General features: G+C 39.8%; 1 protein-coding gene across 5 annotated transcripts in view; it reads right to left on the bottom strand.

Annotated features, from left to right (window-relative positions):
* Window positions 1-790: 790 nt before the first annotated feature.
* The window catches only part of DIDO1 (death inducer-obliterator 1), a 78,378-nt gene continuing 63,885 nt past the window's right edge, over window positions 791-15,283 (bottom strand). For all 5 annotated transcript variants that reach the window (XM_025201747.1, XM_006021631.3, XM_014519007.2 and 2 more), the window contains one exon: window positions 791-5,975. In XM_025201747.1, coding sequence (XP_025057532.1) covers window positions 2,554-5,975 — 3,422 coding nt within the window. In that variant the 3' untranslated portion in view covers window positions 791-2,553. The remainder of the gene's footprint in view (window positions 5,976-15,283) is intronic.

Consider the following 15,283-nt stretch of genomic DNA (forward strand, 5'->3'; position numbering starts at 1 on the left):
CAGGGCTGTATCGCATCCATCCTGCTATGCATGGCAGCATGGATGCAATACAGCCCCAGCCTTGCTACTCGTGTATGCAGTGCACAATGGATGCGATACAGCCCTGCCATTGCCATGCATTGCAGGGGTGGATGTGATACAGCCTTGCCCTTGCTACCCTGGCATGCATGGCAGGATGGATGTGATGCAGCCCTGCCCCTGCCATGCGTGGCAGGGTGGGTGCCATACAGCCCTGCCCTTGCTACCCTGGCGTGCATGGCAGGATGGACGCAATTACATTTCTTCCGGCCACCCCTGCGGTTCCCGCACCATAAAAGCGTCCATCCATTTATCCAGTGTCTATCTAGCAAAAATGGCTAAACAGAGCAACCCGGCTCCCCAGTTAGTGCTTGAGCAGGTGGAGCAAGCCTGTAGCTGGTTTCTAGCCCGTTTGAAATGGAAGATGCTTTATCCCTAATGCGGCAGGAGTCTGTTGCAATGATGGCTCAGCTGGGAAATAAAGCCTGAGGAAAAACCTTAATTACCTTTCAGAAGGGGTACAATTCTAAAAAGTTGCCAATTGGATTTATTTTGCAAAACGCCATCCTTCCTTATTACAAATGTTAAGAAGGGACACGGGCAGAGTCAGACCCCAGGTCCCTTTGCCCCGTCTTGTGTCGCACTGTGGCGGAGCAGTTTGAAGCATCCACCAGAGTCATTCCTCCGGTGCCCCCCTCCGCCCTCTCAATTTATAATAGTCGTGCGAGCGATACCCGATGCAACTACATTTATCTCAGGAAAAAAACCGACATTTCTCTGTAGATGTTTATTCTACTTACAGTAACAAAAACCTGTGAAGTCCCACATTTTAAATGTACAGTGATATATTTTGCAATATAAAATACAATGTACAGAAATTTCTATCAAGTCAACCTAAACAAACACACTTGATTTCTGCATACTTTTAGGTATGTCTTTAAATTAGAAACATCTTGTTAAAAAAAATCTTACACCATAGTAGATGTTTGCATTTAATATCACCCCTTTTTGCATTTGAAACATTCTGACTACAGGTTTAGCATACAGGTCTTACTCAATCAGCCAAGTCCTTGGGTGCGCAAGGACTTCAGAGATGCACCAATGTAAAGTGTGAAATCTGTAGTGCTTTGTATGGGATAAATGCTACTTTTAATGTAGACTTCAAGGCGCAAATGTTAATCAAAATCTAATTTTACATTTGCAAAACTATTTTTATAAAAATATCAAAATATTTACCCAACTGTAAATTTACACGGTCAAATAAATTAGCAGGTCTTCTCTATTTCACATTTCAGAATGACGTACTTGAAGTATACATGAAAAGTAGCGGCGTACTGCATTTCACAGTGAATTGCTTTTCCCTCTTAGGTTAGGGCATTACGACGAATACCATCTTTTCCTTTTCGAGCTTTATTCAAATATGCATACTCCTGTGGACAACTTTTAAAGACATCACCAGCATCATTATGAACTGACGAAAAGCACTGACATTTTAGTTCAGGAGCAACACCCTTCTTAACTATAAATGAGAGAAAAGTGGAAAAATTCTTAAATTTCTAGCAACATTTTGCCCATACAACGTTCTGCATGAATCAAGGCCAATAGATTTCATAGCATATTTCACCAACTTGTTTTTCTTTCCTTCAGTTTCCCAATATATTCAAAATTTTAACTCTTTGCCGATGTATTTCTGATGTTTTTGAAAGCTCCACTGATTATAGAGGTGTTGTATTTGCTTTAGTCATATGTTTGCAAAAAAGTGACATTTAAAACCTCGCAGCCTCATGAAAGTTATTTATGTAGAAGCCCGTGTTTCTTATCTGGATTTTTGATAGCTGGATTCTGTAACTCAAAATACCTTTCTATAAAAAGGAAGATAGTGCACTTTTAAGCTTAACATCATATTCAAATACTCCATCAGTTGCAAATAAGTAATAACACTGTTCTTCTGCAGCCATTTCTTAAATACACACAACCCATCCATTGTAAGAACACAAGACAGCAATATCAGACTCCTCTTGTAAAGCAAGTGCGGTAGGAACGATTTTTTACACCGAAACACTACATAAATGAGATGTAAAGGTATGGCTCCTAAGGTCTTGATTAAATTCTCTTATAAAATTACAGTTCAAGTTACTGGAAAACATAACTTTATAATCTTAAAAAGCAATATGCTCTTTGTAGGCTTTTTCCATTTCTGTAATAATTGTAAATGGAAATTTTAAGATAAAGATGCAAGTAGAAAAAACAAAATTTCAGAACAGTTAACGCTGTGAAGTTCTGTAAGAAAAACATTATGCACAAAATGCAGCAAGGGAAAGTCCAATATGTTCTTATTTATATATTTGAATATATTCACTCACAGTTCAAAAACTGTTCATTTGTCAACAAGTTTTGTAAGGCTGGCTTTACAACAGCGTTTTTGTGAAGATAAAACTATACAGTATTTACAGGAATTGCTATGTCAGTTCTTGCTATTATGCCTTTTTTTGTCAAATTGTTGCGTATGCAGTACAAGCTAATTACAAATTGTTTCTACGACTGATTAGTGGAAGATGACGACGCTTCTGTTTCGGCTGGCTTTTGACTTTCTTTTTGCGGTTCTGGTTTCAAATCCTTACCAGTTTCTTTACTTTTACTTCGATCTTTGCGATCTCTTCCCCTGTCTTTGTCACGGTCTCTTTCTCGATCTCTGTCTTTCTCTCTGCTTCGATCCCGATCTCTGTCTCTATCGCGATCCCTGTCCCTGCTTCTTGATCGATCCCTATCACGCCTCCTGTAGGAGTCTCTCTCTCTAGTTCTGGCTCGCTCTCGGTCTCTGTTTCGTTCCCATTCTTTAGCCCGCTCTGAATCCTTTTCCCGATCCTTGTTTTGGTTTCTCTCTCTGTTTTTATCCCAGTCTTTGTCCCTGTGTCTTTCCCAGTCCCTCTCTCTATTCCAGTTTCTTCCACGGTCTCTTTCCCAAGGTCTGCCATGTTCTCGATCCCTTCGCCTGTCTTCAAACCCTCTGCCTTGTCGGTTCTCTGACTGCTGAGTCTCTGACGGATCTAATCCCTTTTCTTTATTTCCTCCCTCAAATCTCTCTCTCTGTCTTCCATCAAAAGCCTGACCTCTAAATTCAAGGTTTTTGCCCTCTCGGAAATCGGGTGACGATGACCACTGTGCTTCTGACTCGGGTCCTTGTCCTGAAAGATTCGAATGCGATGTAGATGGCCCACCTTCATCCCACATCTCCTTCCTGTGTGGTGGTGGATGACTTGGAAGGTCTAGAAGTGGTCTAGGGGTTGGCTTCATACCTTGTGGAGACTGTCCTTGGAAATGAAATCTAGAAGGGGGAGGTTCATTTTGTTCTGGAAACGCTGGTGTAGCTCCTCTTGGTCCTCCAAACTGAAGTGGTGCTGGACCTCTCTGGTTTGCAAATCGTGGCGGACTCCCTCTCCGTTCTTCAAACGGCTGTGGCAAAAGTCCCCTGGGTCCTGGCATGTGACTTGGAGCTGGACCTCTTTGTCCCTCAAACTGATTTGGATGAGGGCCTCTTGGTCCCCCAAAATGACTAGGAGGTGGACCTCTTGGACCTCCAAACTGAGATGGTGGGGGCCCCCCCCTCTGTCCTTTAAATTGAGATGGGGGAGGTCTTCTTTGACCTCCAAAAGGAAACGGTGAAGGCCCTCCCCTGTTGCCCATAAACTGGGGTGGTTCTGGCCCTTCAAACTGTCCCGGGGGTCTAATCTCATTATATTGGGGATCTGGGAATTCCCTCTGTTCCATGTGAGGTTCCCTCCGATCTTCAAACTGAGATGGTGACATTCCTCTTGGACCACCCATATAAGAAGGTGAAGGGCCCCTATTATCACCAAAAAGAGGCGAGGGTCCATGCTGTGTAGAAAATAATGAAGGAATAGGCCCTTTTTGCCCTCCAAACCTCCCTGGTGGAGGTCCTCTTTGTCCATCATTATTCGTAGAAGCACCATGCTCTTCTGGAAACTGTGGTGCTGGTCCCCTCTGCCCTAGAAAATTGGGTCCGTGAGGTGGACCAAACATCAAGGGTGGAGGCGCTCCTTTTTGCCCAGACATAGGGAATGGAGGCCCTCCTCGGTTTTCTTCAAAGTGTTGGGGAAGAGATCCTCTTTCTCCCTCATTTTGAACAGAAGGAGTTTCATTCTGTTCTGCAAACTGGCGGGATTGGGCATTTCTTTGATCTTCATACTGTGATGAAGACATACCCCTCTCTGGTTCAAAGTGACCAGCTGGCTTTTCCTGAGGTATAAACATGGTGCCTGAAAAAGAATCCCTTCCTCCTGAGGCATTAATGTCTTGTGACTCATTTGACCATGGTGCTTTATGCATATCTTGCAAGGACTGACCATCATTTGACAGAGGGAAATTAGGCTGAAGCGATGTACTTGGAGGCGTTGGAAGCAGGACTTTACGTAAAGGTTTTGCTGCAGAAGTTTCTCCAGAAGCTGTTGGAGTCACAATTTCTGGAAGAACTTGAGAAGTTTTCTCAAATTTGATGTTAGGTGCATCTTTTGGAGACAACGTAGGGGGTTTTTCACTCGGCACCCACTTATCCTCACTGTAACCAGATGGAGCAGGAGAAATTAATGTTTTATCCTCCTTGCCCAGTGAAGTCTGCAATGAACCTGGATAACTCACTGGAGGTATTTCTCTGGTGGGTAGCTCATTATGTGCTATTTGTGACTTCATTCGAGAATCAGCACTGTCATTGTTCTCTGCTACCATCCTTCTTGCCTGTCGTGGATCTCTAATTTGTCTTGGGTCACAGCCCTGGTTCACCACTTGTGCCTGCTGATTGGAAGATGAAGGTAAATCTGGTTTTTCTGCAGTCTGTTGTTCCTGCTGGAATAACTCACTCTTCGTTATGGATGATTTTGGTGGGGGTGACATTAAAGCATCAGACACCGAAAAGTGAGCCATTGAAACACCAACAGCTGCTCGTTGTTGCCTTAGGGCTTCTTCTTGTTCTTCCAGTTGTCTTTTCTGCTCTTCAATTTGTTTGTTTAATTCTTCCAGCATTTTTTGCTGTTCTACCAAGGATGACGTAGTAGCTATATCGGGCACGAATGGGGCAGATGTTTCCAAAACACTGCTTTTAGCATCTGCATACATTTTATTGGGTAAATCATCAACAGTGACTTTTGCTTCTTCTAGGATCGTTTCATCTTCGGGATCGTAGGCTTCATCCTCTTGCTGTGATATTTCAGAGTGCTTTTCAAGATCATACAGTTTTTCACTTTCCCCAGTCTCTGTTTCAAAAGCTCTCTCTGGATCATACTCTTCTTCAGGATCATACGGTCTATCATCTTCCTCCTCTTCTATAGCTCTATCTTTCGACATCTGCCCAAACTGCTGTACAATGGGATCTAACAAAGGAACAGCGGATACTCCTTCACCAATGGTAGCTTGAGCTTCCTGATTCGAAGACTGCACAGTTTCAGAGTCCTTGGCAGCAGATTCAAAAGATTTCTTTTTCCCAAAAAGAGTCTGCAGGATGTGCTCAAGGGGTGTGGCTGTTTTTGAAGATGAAGTTGCAGAAGACAAAGCAGTTGTGGCAGTGACTGTTGCAGTCGCTGTAGTTGGAACTGGCAGTGTCATGGGGGAGGAGGTTCCGCTTTTAATTGATGACAATATTTTTAACACTGACGGTGTGACTGTAGATGGTTCTGGAATGGGAAGCGGGGGTGGGGGTGGTGGAGATCCAGGTGGTGTTGTACTTGCAGCTGAATCTGAAGAATAAATTGCATATTTTGGAAGTTTCTTTTCTTGCAGTGAAGTTATAGGCGCTTTAGAATATGTTGGTACATCAGTTTCTTCCTGTATTTGAAGTCTGCTTCGCTTTTCCTCTACTTTTTCAGACTCCAAGCCAGAGGCAGGGCGTTTTCCTTTTTGACAAATCACTAAACCAAGAATTAAATTTGGACGAGATGACTCGAGACCTGTAAGACAAAAACAAAAATTATATGTATATACACACACACACACACACACACAAAACCCCAAGTAACCATGTTATCTGGAAAAATAGCAAAGCATAGAGAGACGATGGCATTTCTATCTGAACTGCAAATGATGCATTGCTAAGTCAGATTTTTCACCGGCACTAGTACACTTCAAGATATTTAAATTAAAAAGCTGTCCCCCCTGATGTTTTTCTGGACATATTAGCAATAGCTGGCATTAACAAATCCTTCTTAATATGAAAAAACTTTCTGTACTTGAAGCATTTATTTTTTATTTCATACCACTGTAATCTGTTCATTTGCAAGTTAAGAAGAATAATGTTGACCAGCAGTAAATATACTGTATAGAAAGATAAAAGTGGGAAAAGCCAGCTGCAGAGATCAAGCATTCAAAACATCTAAATTACAATAAAAATGCAAATAATGATTTAAGGCAGCAGTCTCGCATCATTTAAATACCACCAATCTATTGTCAAACGCAGAAAATATGGTTCAGTTAAGCTTAATCTTTAACTACATTTTTATGTTGTAATTTGTTATACAAGCATAAAAACCAGAGATTCATTAGTGTATTATAACAAACTAATACACTCACAAGAGTGCAAAAAGATAGGGAGCTTTGTATTTGTGGGGGTTTTAAAAAATCCCCACCCTATATACTGTTATATGTTGATATAAATTGGGAGGAAAAATGTAAAACCAGATATTTGAGAACTTAATATTCTATGGTATGGAACAGTTCTTTGCACACAAGCAGTAAGATACCCATTATCTGAATCACTGGGCCAATACCAAATGAGTTTTAAGTCTATTAGACTTGGAGACATCCTTAATTTATCTAATAAGTTGATTTAAATGCTAGGAAGACTTGGCTCACCTGGATTCTAACATTATCTGAAGTTTGTACTGTTTGAAATATGGCAGTACTTGGCCTTACTCAGGATCAGGCCTACAAACAGTTACAAAGACAAGCTAACTGTCCTAAAGAGTTTACAAATTAAGACTAGACACAACACCTCAATATAGCCAACAATAAAAGGGAAAGGGAGGCAGGACAAGGGTATAAATCATAAAATCAAATGATTACATAGATTAGCCATTGTACAACTTGATCCTAGTAATCTTAACATATATATCAGGAATCTGCAATGGTCCTCTACATAGCATTATCTGTGGGCAATTTTTTGCAGGCTTTGTGATCAAAGTGCATCTGGAGAAAGTCAAAGGAAAAAGGCAGACTAAATGGAGCGATTTGGCCAGTGTAGTCCAAAAAGGGGCAACATGGAAGAGAGGTTCAAAATACTTATGAAAGTAATGGACAAGCAGGCAATTATGAATGGGACTGGCATAGGAAAGCACAAGGAGATAGTCCACATTTTGTCATGTGACTCATTTTGTCATATTCAACATTAAATGTGCAGAGCTGCAGCCTTCACACAAGTGTAGTTCCATCAAGTCAACAAAAGTACTCATTGAGTAAAGGCTTCAAAATCAAATCCTATGAAAAACCCATCCTAAATTGACAGGAAGGTTTATTATACGAAGTCATTGTGAATGATGTTTATGGATGTTTCAGAGTATTCTGTTTAATTCTGTTCTCCCTTTCCTGCGCACACAATCTTTTATTCATACTTATGAAAGCTATATCTGTTAATCCAGGGTGTATGATAGGGCACATTTCATTGTCATGTAAATGGAAAGAGATTAAATGTATACAGGCATTCAGTGCAAAAGGATTTTTGGAGGTAAACACTTATATTTGGTGGGGGGGGGGGGGGGGGGGGAAATGTTTTTTAAATTTTACTATAGAGTCCCTATCGTTCCCACAAAATATTGGTCATTAGTTGTCATCTCTATTCAGCTAGTAAATTACCATAGCGAATTTTAACTTCTAAAACAAACACTAAAACAACATTGATAACTATTCTTCATGGTTAAACAGCACATCTCTTGTTCATATTTTTCTGAGTTTAGATGAGGGGTACAACAGGTATAGTATGTTCATAAATATTAGCTTTTTTTAGCATTTAGTACTGAACTGCATTTCAAATGTGCATTATGGGCTGATTTAATTCTCTAGTTATAGTAATCCCAGATATCTTGGAGCTTCAGCATTAAGACTTAAAAACTGTGGAACTAAACTGTTTCCTAAGGGGCTCAAGATCACAAGTATATTAATATCCAAGAAACCAATGACTAAAAATTACATACATTTTATGTTTGTTTCATTTATGGTAGTAGACATCAAATCACTTTACATCTTACAACTATTTCCTTAAATTTATCTTCACGTTTTAAAAACCAAACATTTTCTAAATTTACTGTTGCTAAGTACTGCAGCTTTACACCCTTTGAGACGATAAAGCAATTTAGTTATGCTTAAAACTAACCACAACTATTCCCACTGAAGGGATGATATTTAATCATACGCTTAAATTAAATCCTTAAAAAAAGGGGGCGGTGAAAACTTGGCTGCAATGAAGACAAAGGCAAAACTTATTACTGACTTCAAACGAGGTCAGGATTTGAGCTTTAATGAGGAAGTTTACTGTAACAAGCTAAAAAGCATTTCTTAAATAGTTTAAGCAGGGGCATGGCAATTATTGTTGTAATTTATGCTTCAAGCATAAGGATGTTCCCTCCTAACAGCCTTTCCTCAATAGCTGCGAGTGTGTGTAAGGTAGATTGTGAGATCTAATATAACTTAGTGTATTTAAAGCAGCTTTTTGTGATGACACTTCAATTTTAAATTTCTAACTTGTTCTCTTTAAATGAAGCCAGAGAATAAATGTCTTCATGTCCTTCTTTTCCTTGAGCTGATGAGACTTCTTTAAATTTTCTTCTGAGGTGACTGCTGCACATTTCCATTCATCAGTACTCTTGTTCATATATAAAACACCCACGCACAAAACATTTATCATTAGATGTTTCTTTTGGTATCCTTATATACTATTCTTTAGCTTCAAACTATTAAGGCACTGTAGCCTGTCAAACATTAATCCAACTGAGGCACTTGCACTTCATATGCCAGAGGTAGGCCTTTCTCCAAAAGAGATGGCTGTAGGGGCTTACACATAAAATAGAGTACGGCTAAACATTAACATCTCTTGAGATCTGTTTTTAAACGTGCAGAAAATGACACTTCTCTACAAGCTCAAGCGAACGTGTCTGAACGGAGCTGGACAACTCTGCTGTAGTTCAATTTCATGTCATTATCCAAGAAGCCAGCAAAACGGGGTTGGTCAGAATTCATCTTAATCAAAAGATCCAGCAAAAAAATGTAAGTGCCAAGACTACTCTAAAGCATTCCCCCTTAAGAGGTGTGCTACTGGAAACACTCCTCAGAACAGAGACTGGCAGAAGGTAGGGCAGGGTGACACCTTAGGCCATGTCCACATAAGCGTGGACAGTTGGTTCCCTGGGGACAACTAACAGCAGTGCACCTTGTGCCATCACTAGTTGTCCTGGGGGAACACCTGTGCCATGCCTCCTGTGGCACACGGCAGGTTACCCCGGGTGCGGGGTAGGGGAGGCTGGGGCCAGGACTGTGCTGGCCCCAGCAGCCTTACCTGGGATCTTGGGGGCCTCCTGGGGCTGCAGCAGTGGTGATCCTGCTGCTCGGAGCCTGGCTGGCAGCCGACCGGAGCATGGCTGCGGCCGGCCAAGCCCCAGTTTTGAGTGGCGCATGCTGCCCCTGTGTGCACCTCTCTGCTTTTTCTTTGCACATTTTTTTTGACCCCTGGATATCCAGGGGTCAGAAAAAAAACAACAAGCCCCCCCCGAACCCGAACCCAAACCCAAACCACACCCATGCTGCTCCCTTGCAGCACGGAAAACAGCTGAACGTGCAGTATGTGACGCCACAAACATGTCTGCAGCGTCACTTACCACACGGTTGCACTTGTCTGGACGCAGCCGTAGTTAGAATTAAAAGCAAACATTTAGAAGATTGTTTTACAGAACACTTATTTCATAGAAACAACATTCAGGCATAATCCTATAGACACGGTCTTGATACATAAATCTGCATAGTTCTTCCCAAGTATTGCAGCTCAGATGTGGGCTAAATCGTGTATTGTTTGAGAACGCATGGTCTGTGATAAGGCCCCTCTGCATCCAATCAAAACCAATTCCTAGTTATAAATGGGGGGGCAAAGTCCCATAAGCAATGAGTTAAAATCTCTGTGTCTAGTGAGACAGTATTTCTCCCTATGACAGTAAACATGCCTTTGTTTCAGTTTATTATACAAGTGCTAACCCTTCAGGTATTTGCCTGTGAGTTTTTCCTTGGATATCTGTATTTGGGTTTCATAAAAGTTCTCAATTGTTTTTTCCCTCTTGTATATTTTTTAGTTGCTGAAAATGATCAGTACTGGGAGAGAAGAGGCAGGCTGCACTGGAAGAAGTTGGGCTTGCAGATCATCTTTATTTTCAAGTGCGAAAGATGACATGGAGGTCGAGGTGAGATAGGAATCAGCTGGGACAGAACTTGACACATTATTATAGATTACTTTTCTTGGGAAGAGATAGTCTTTCTAGGATCCCATTGTCATAGGTGCTGACCACCTCTCCATGTCATACTGAATCAAGGGGATTTGACGGTGGATCTATACTTCAAAAGATCAGACCTCTTCTGTGTAGAGATCAAAATATGGCTTTAATGCCCTACTTATTTTAGGCACTAAGGCTTGAAAATTTTAGCTCCCATCTCCAATTATTCTATGATAAGTGGCTCTCAGGTGGTAAAGCATTTTAAAAGTGCTTAAAGGAAGTTAGGCTGTACCATAAACAAAGTAAAACCAACAAGTAGATTTTAATGCTTAATTCTTTATAAAACACTTTTATTCCAGCATACATCTGAAAGTCAGCTGCCAAATTTGACCCAGACCCTATAATTGTGGCTAAGAAAATACGGATTTTTTAGCTTTTCACTTGCATGCATCTTTTCCAGTAAATCAAGTTTACAAACTTTTAATCTGGATGCATATGTAACTCCTGCTCCATTTAAATGCTTACTTGTAGCAAATCAGGCCATTTGAGTAGCTATATTTTAACTCAGGTATGCAAATTTCCACCCAGAGTTTGCAATGCTGCATTATGTTAACATACACATGCTGACTGAAAGAATCAGTGAGATATGGGACAGGTGTTTTTGTCACAGTCTCACAATGAGCTTTGAACTGGTGTTGTACAACTAGCTTAATAAATGATCCAGCAGCAATTATTAATCCTTTCATATTAAGAGCTTCAATGTTAAGTCTGCAAGAGATGTTGCGAGCTGCAGATGTCCACTCTGGCTCTATGATTATTTGCTGTTTTCTTTACAAGCCTAGTGGATGGGTTTGAGAATATGCTAATCCTATTTACAGACAATAAAGAGAGGAGAGTTGAAGTCAAAGTCAGATGCAAGTGTATTGTGATTGAAGGACCAAATAGACATGAATGTTCAGTGGGAGAAAACACAAGTGAAGAAGTAGGGAGATACAGATGTTTGTGATGGCATTACTGAATTGGGGTCAAATACAACCACGGCACAACAAAAGAAATTGTTACAAAGGATTGTAATAGAATTGTGATTGTAAGAATAGAGTATATAGTAACTCCAGTTTCATTCAGAACACATTAGACCTGCATGGGAATACAGTATCTAAAGCTTTAGATACTGTATCTTAAGAACAGACAAAATCCAGGAGCAGCTGAAGAATAAAAAGGATTTTTTCTCCCCAAATGTCTTACAATTGCAGTAAATTTACAGCAAAATTTAAAAAGGACTTTCAATAATATTTAAAAAGAAATTATATAAAATGGGCAGGGAGACATTGTGTGTCAAACTTGGAGGGAAAATAATAGTAATGGAGTTATGTTAAAGCAAGACTCTAAAAATGTGCAGTGTAGTAAGCAGCATGGGCTCTTAGTCCAAAAGCAGGATCCATAGACATACAATACAATACAAAAAGTAACACAATGCAGAAAAAAGACTATTGAAAATACCGTGACATTGCCCTCACTAGATAGTTGAGATCAAATTTGACCCATTTTTTAGGGATAATGAAGATAAATGAAACCTGCTGTGGTGCGGCAGGATAGGTCAGATGTCCTAAGTGAGACTGTCTAACAAAAATGATTCCTCAAATAAGACTCCTAGCAAGTAAAGGGTGATCACACTGAAAAACACATTACCGGTAAACATGAAGCCGTTAGACGCACCATTTTAAAACTTCTAATATGTCTTCCTCATTTAGATCTGCGTTCCTGCTAAATTCAATCCATGCTATATGGCAGCCGAGTCCAGTGGATAAAGGCACAGTAGAACATCTTTGCACTTTTTTCAGTACAACTGCTTACCTTTGCAAAATTATTTTGAGAGCTTCAGATGAAAGGTGCTCCCCCCAAAGTGTTCGTTGTGTGTGTATGAGAAACTCAGACAATTATTTGGATGTGAGACATCAACATACAGCAAACTTCTAGTAGAAAAAAATCACCTCCTAGAACAGCCAGATGATAGAAGTGAAGTAGTCATGATCTGAAGTATTGGATATAACTAATGAACATGTCTCCCCCACTTTTCATTTTTAAACCCTAGCTAAAAAAAAAAAAAAAGGGGGGGGGGGGGGGGGAGATAGGCAGGGAGATGTTTGCTTTTGTGAAGTTTCTAGGTATGACGTCTGTTCAGGATGTCATTAGATGTGTCCCAACATCAGCCTAACAGAAAACTCATAATCTGTAATTTTGCACAATTCTCGTACGTTCTAGCTAGTATTTCTGGAACGGCAGTTGAAAAAAAATGTTATCTTGTTTACCACAGCTACTTGCTCGCTTATGATTGTGTTTTCCATCACAGACTTTCTGATATACTTTGTGTATTGTTAAACGGTAATTAAAGGTACAATGAGACTGTTACAAACAACTACTACAACATTCAATTAAGAGACAACAACCAGTTTCCATAAAGTACTTTTATTGATTATGGAGAAAAAGAATGAACGATAAATTCCATTTGAATATCTGAAAATGTGGATTACATTATTTTAAGGAATAATTTTAATACATAGACATATTCAGAGAAGAAAAATGTGCTTACCTGAAAGCCCTCACTACTCCTTTACTATGTATTTTAAAAATATTAATACAATTAAGTATAACTATTAAAATCATTTCACATTTGTTAGTAAACTACTGGCAAAAGTAGAAGGATCATAAAAGTTAATCTTCCAAATTATTTGCCCTCTCTTTCTATACCTAAAAGTGGTATCCATTTCTCCTACAACTAAACTTTCAGACTCTCCTGTTTATAAATCAATACAAATGTTGGACTAATCCTATTAAAATAACAATTAGCTTAGTCTGACACCCCCAAAATGTTTTCATTTGTGCATAGGCATGCTGAAGAGCAATATTACTAAAATAGATTAGAAAAATCCTTTCAGATGTAACTATCTGAACTCAACAAGCTAAATTTTCCCAACACTAGTTTTTGATAACTAGGAAATATTTTGGCAAACTAAAACAGAGAAATTAAAAGAAGTCACAGTTCCTTAAATGTTGTTATCATGACCTATCTAGAATAGGACATTTGACTGAAAAAAATCCCTTATTTCACCCCCTGCATTCCTACTAACAATTAAAGGTTGCTGGGGACTGATGTAATTTTTTCTGGAGTCCAAAAGCAAACCCAAAACATATGTTTTGAGTGACAAATGAGTTCCCCTTCCTCTAGAGACCCTGTGCTTCTATAAACACAAGAATCCTTGTCAGCAGGGGAGCAGAGAAGGTAAACAATAATAATGATAATAAAAAAAATCAGAGGTACCTGTGCCACAAAGTACATATCACCCTAGGCCAAGATTTTCCAAAAGTAACTAATGATTTGGGATGCCCAGCCTGAGACACCTTGAACAGACCTGATTTGCAGGCTCTGAGACTAATATTAAGGCCCCTACTGTCTCAAGTTGGGCATGCAAGTCTGAGGAATTCAAAGTTGTTACCAACTTAAGAAAGCATTGTCTATACCCCCCCCCCAACAGAACAACAAAACCAAAAAACCCACAAGCAACCAATGTTTCTGTTCGTGAATGGCCAAATAGCCAATAAAAATAATGCTGATTTTAAAACAAGTGTTGGTTGAAATATCAATAATAAAGGGTTGGTTAAATTCTGAAATTTGAGAAAGATTTCAATAGCAAGACAACATTTTAGAAATATATATTTGTCTAACTATAGCCTAATTAAACCGAGAACTGGGTCTTGGATAAAGTTCACTTAAGTTTGGCACAAAGTGCTTAGGGTCCCTTATGTGCTGAAGTGAGTTTCACCTTAGATCTGTCCCACCCCAATCAAATTTTAATCAGAAAACGTTCACATTGCAAAATCCAACTAAGAAAAATTAAGTGAAACAGCTTAACCACATATACTATAGTCTTGCGATTAAATAAAGTCAATTAAAAGAAATGGATAAAGGAAGTGTGCAAAGCTAAGCAAAGTCAGATTTTAACATGGCTTGTAGAAAAGACAGATTTTGCAGGTGCCTTTCTAAGGTATTGTGTTTAAAGGGAACTGGAGTTCTTTGGCAACAATTGGTAGGCTAGTCCTTTTCTTGTTCATCATGGAGAAGGCAGGGTAGATTTGCATCTTAGATGCACACTAAGCAAAGTAGATATCTAAATCTACTACTGTCCTCTCTCTCTCCCCCGCACACAAGCTTTCGTGGGCTGAAGTCCATTTCATCCCGGCTCAGAGACGAAAGGACTCTGTGTGCATTTCATTTGTGGTGACTGAAGAAAGGTCCAGTGGTTAGGCCACTCTGAAAAACAGAACTGAACCTGGGCTTCCCATGTCCCAGACAAAGGTCTTCTTTGTGACCTGGACCACGTCGCTTTATACGAGTCCCTCAGTTTCCCAGGCATAAGATGGGGAATAACAACAGTACTTGCCTACCTCGCAGGGCACAATGAGGAGAAACGTATCAAGGACTGCAAGGTGTTCAGATACCATACTAATGAGGATCATGTAAATAAATACCCGAGACAGATAGAAAGGAACTGACACTGGCCTTTTAGCTGCAGTTGGATAGCTAGAAAGCTAAAACTTCTTGCTCACACTCTGAGGCTGAGGATCCAGAGATTGAACTTTTTGAGACAGTGTAGGACAGACACACATACACACACTTTTTTTTTTTTTTTTTGTTAAACAGGGAGCACCAAGAACTGACCCAATTATGAAACCTCATCACAAGCAAGGGAGTGTATGAGAACATTTTATTATTCAAATAGACCCTAATTCCTGCT

This window comes from Alligator sinensis, unplaced genomic scaffold, assembly GCF_000455745.1.
Source record: "Alligator sinensis unplaced genomic scaffold, ASM45574v1 scaffold752_1, whole genome shotgun sequence".
NCBI lineage: Eukaryota > Metazoa > Chordata > Crocodylia > Alligatoridae > Alligator > Alligator sinensis.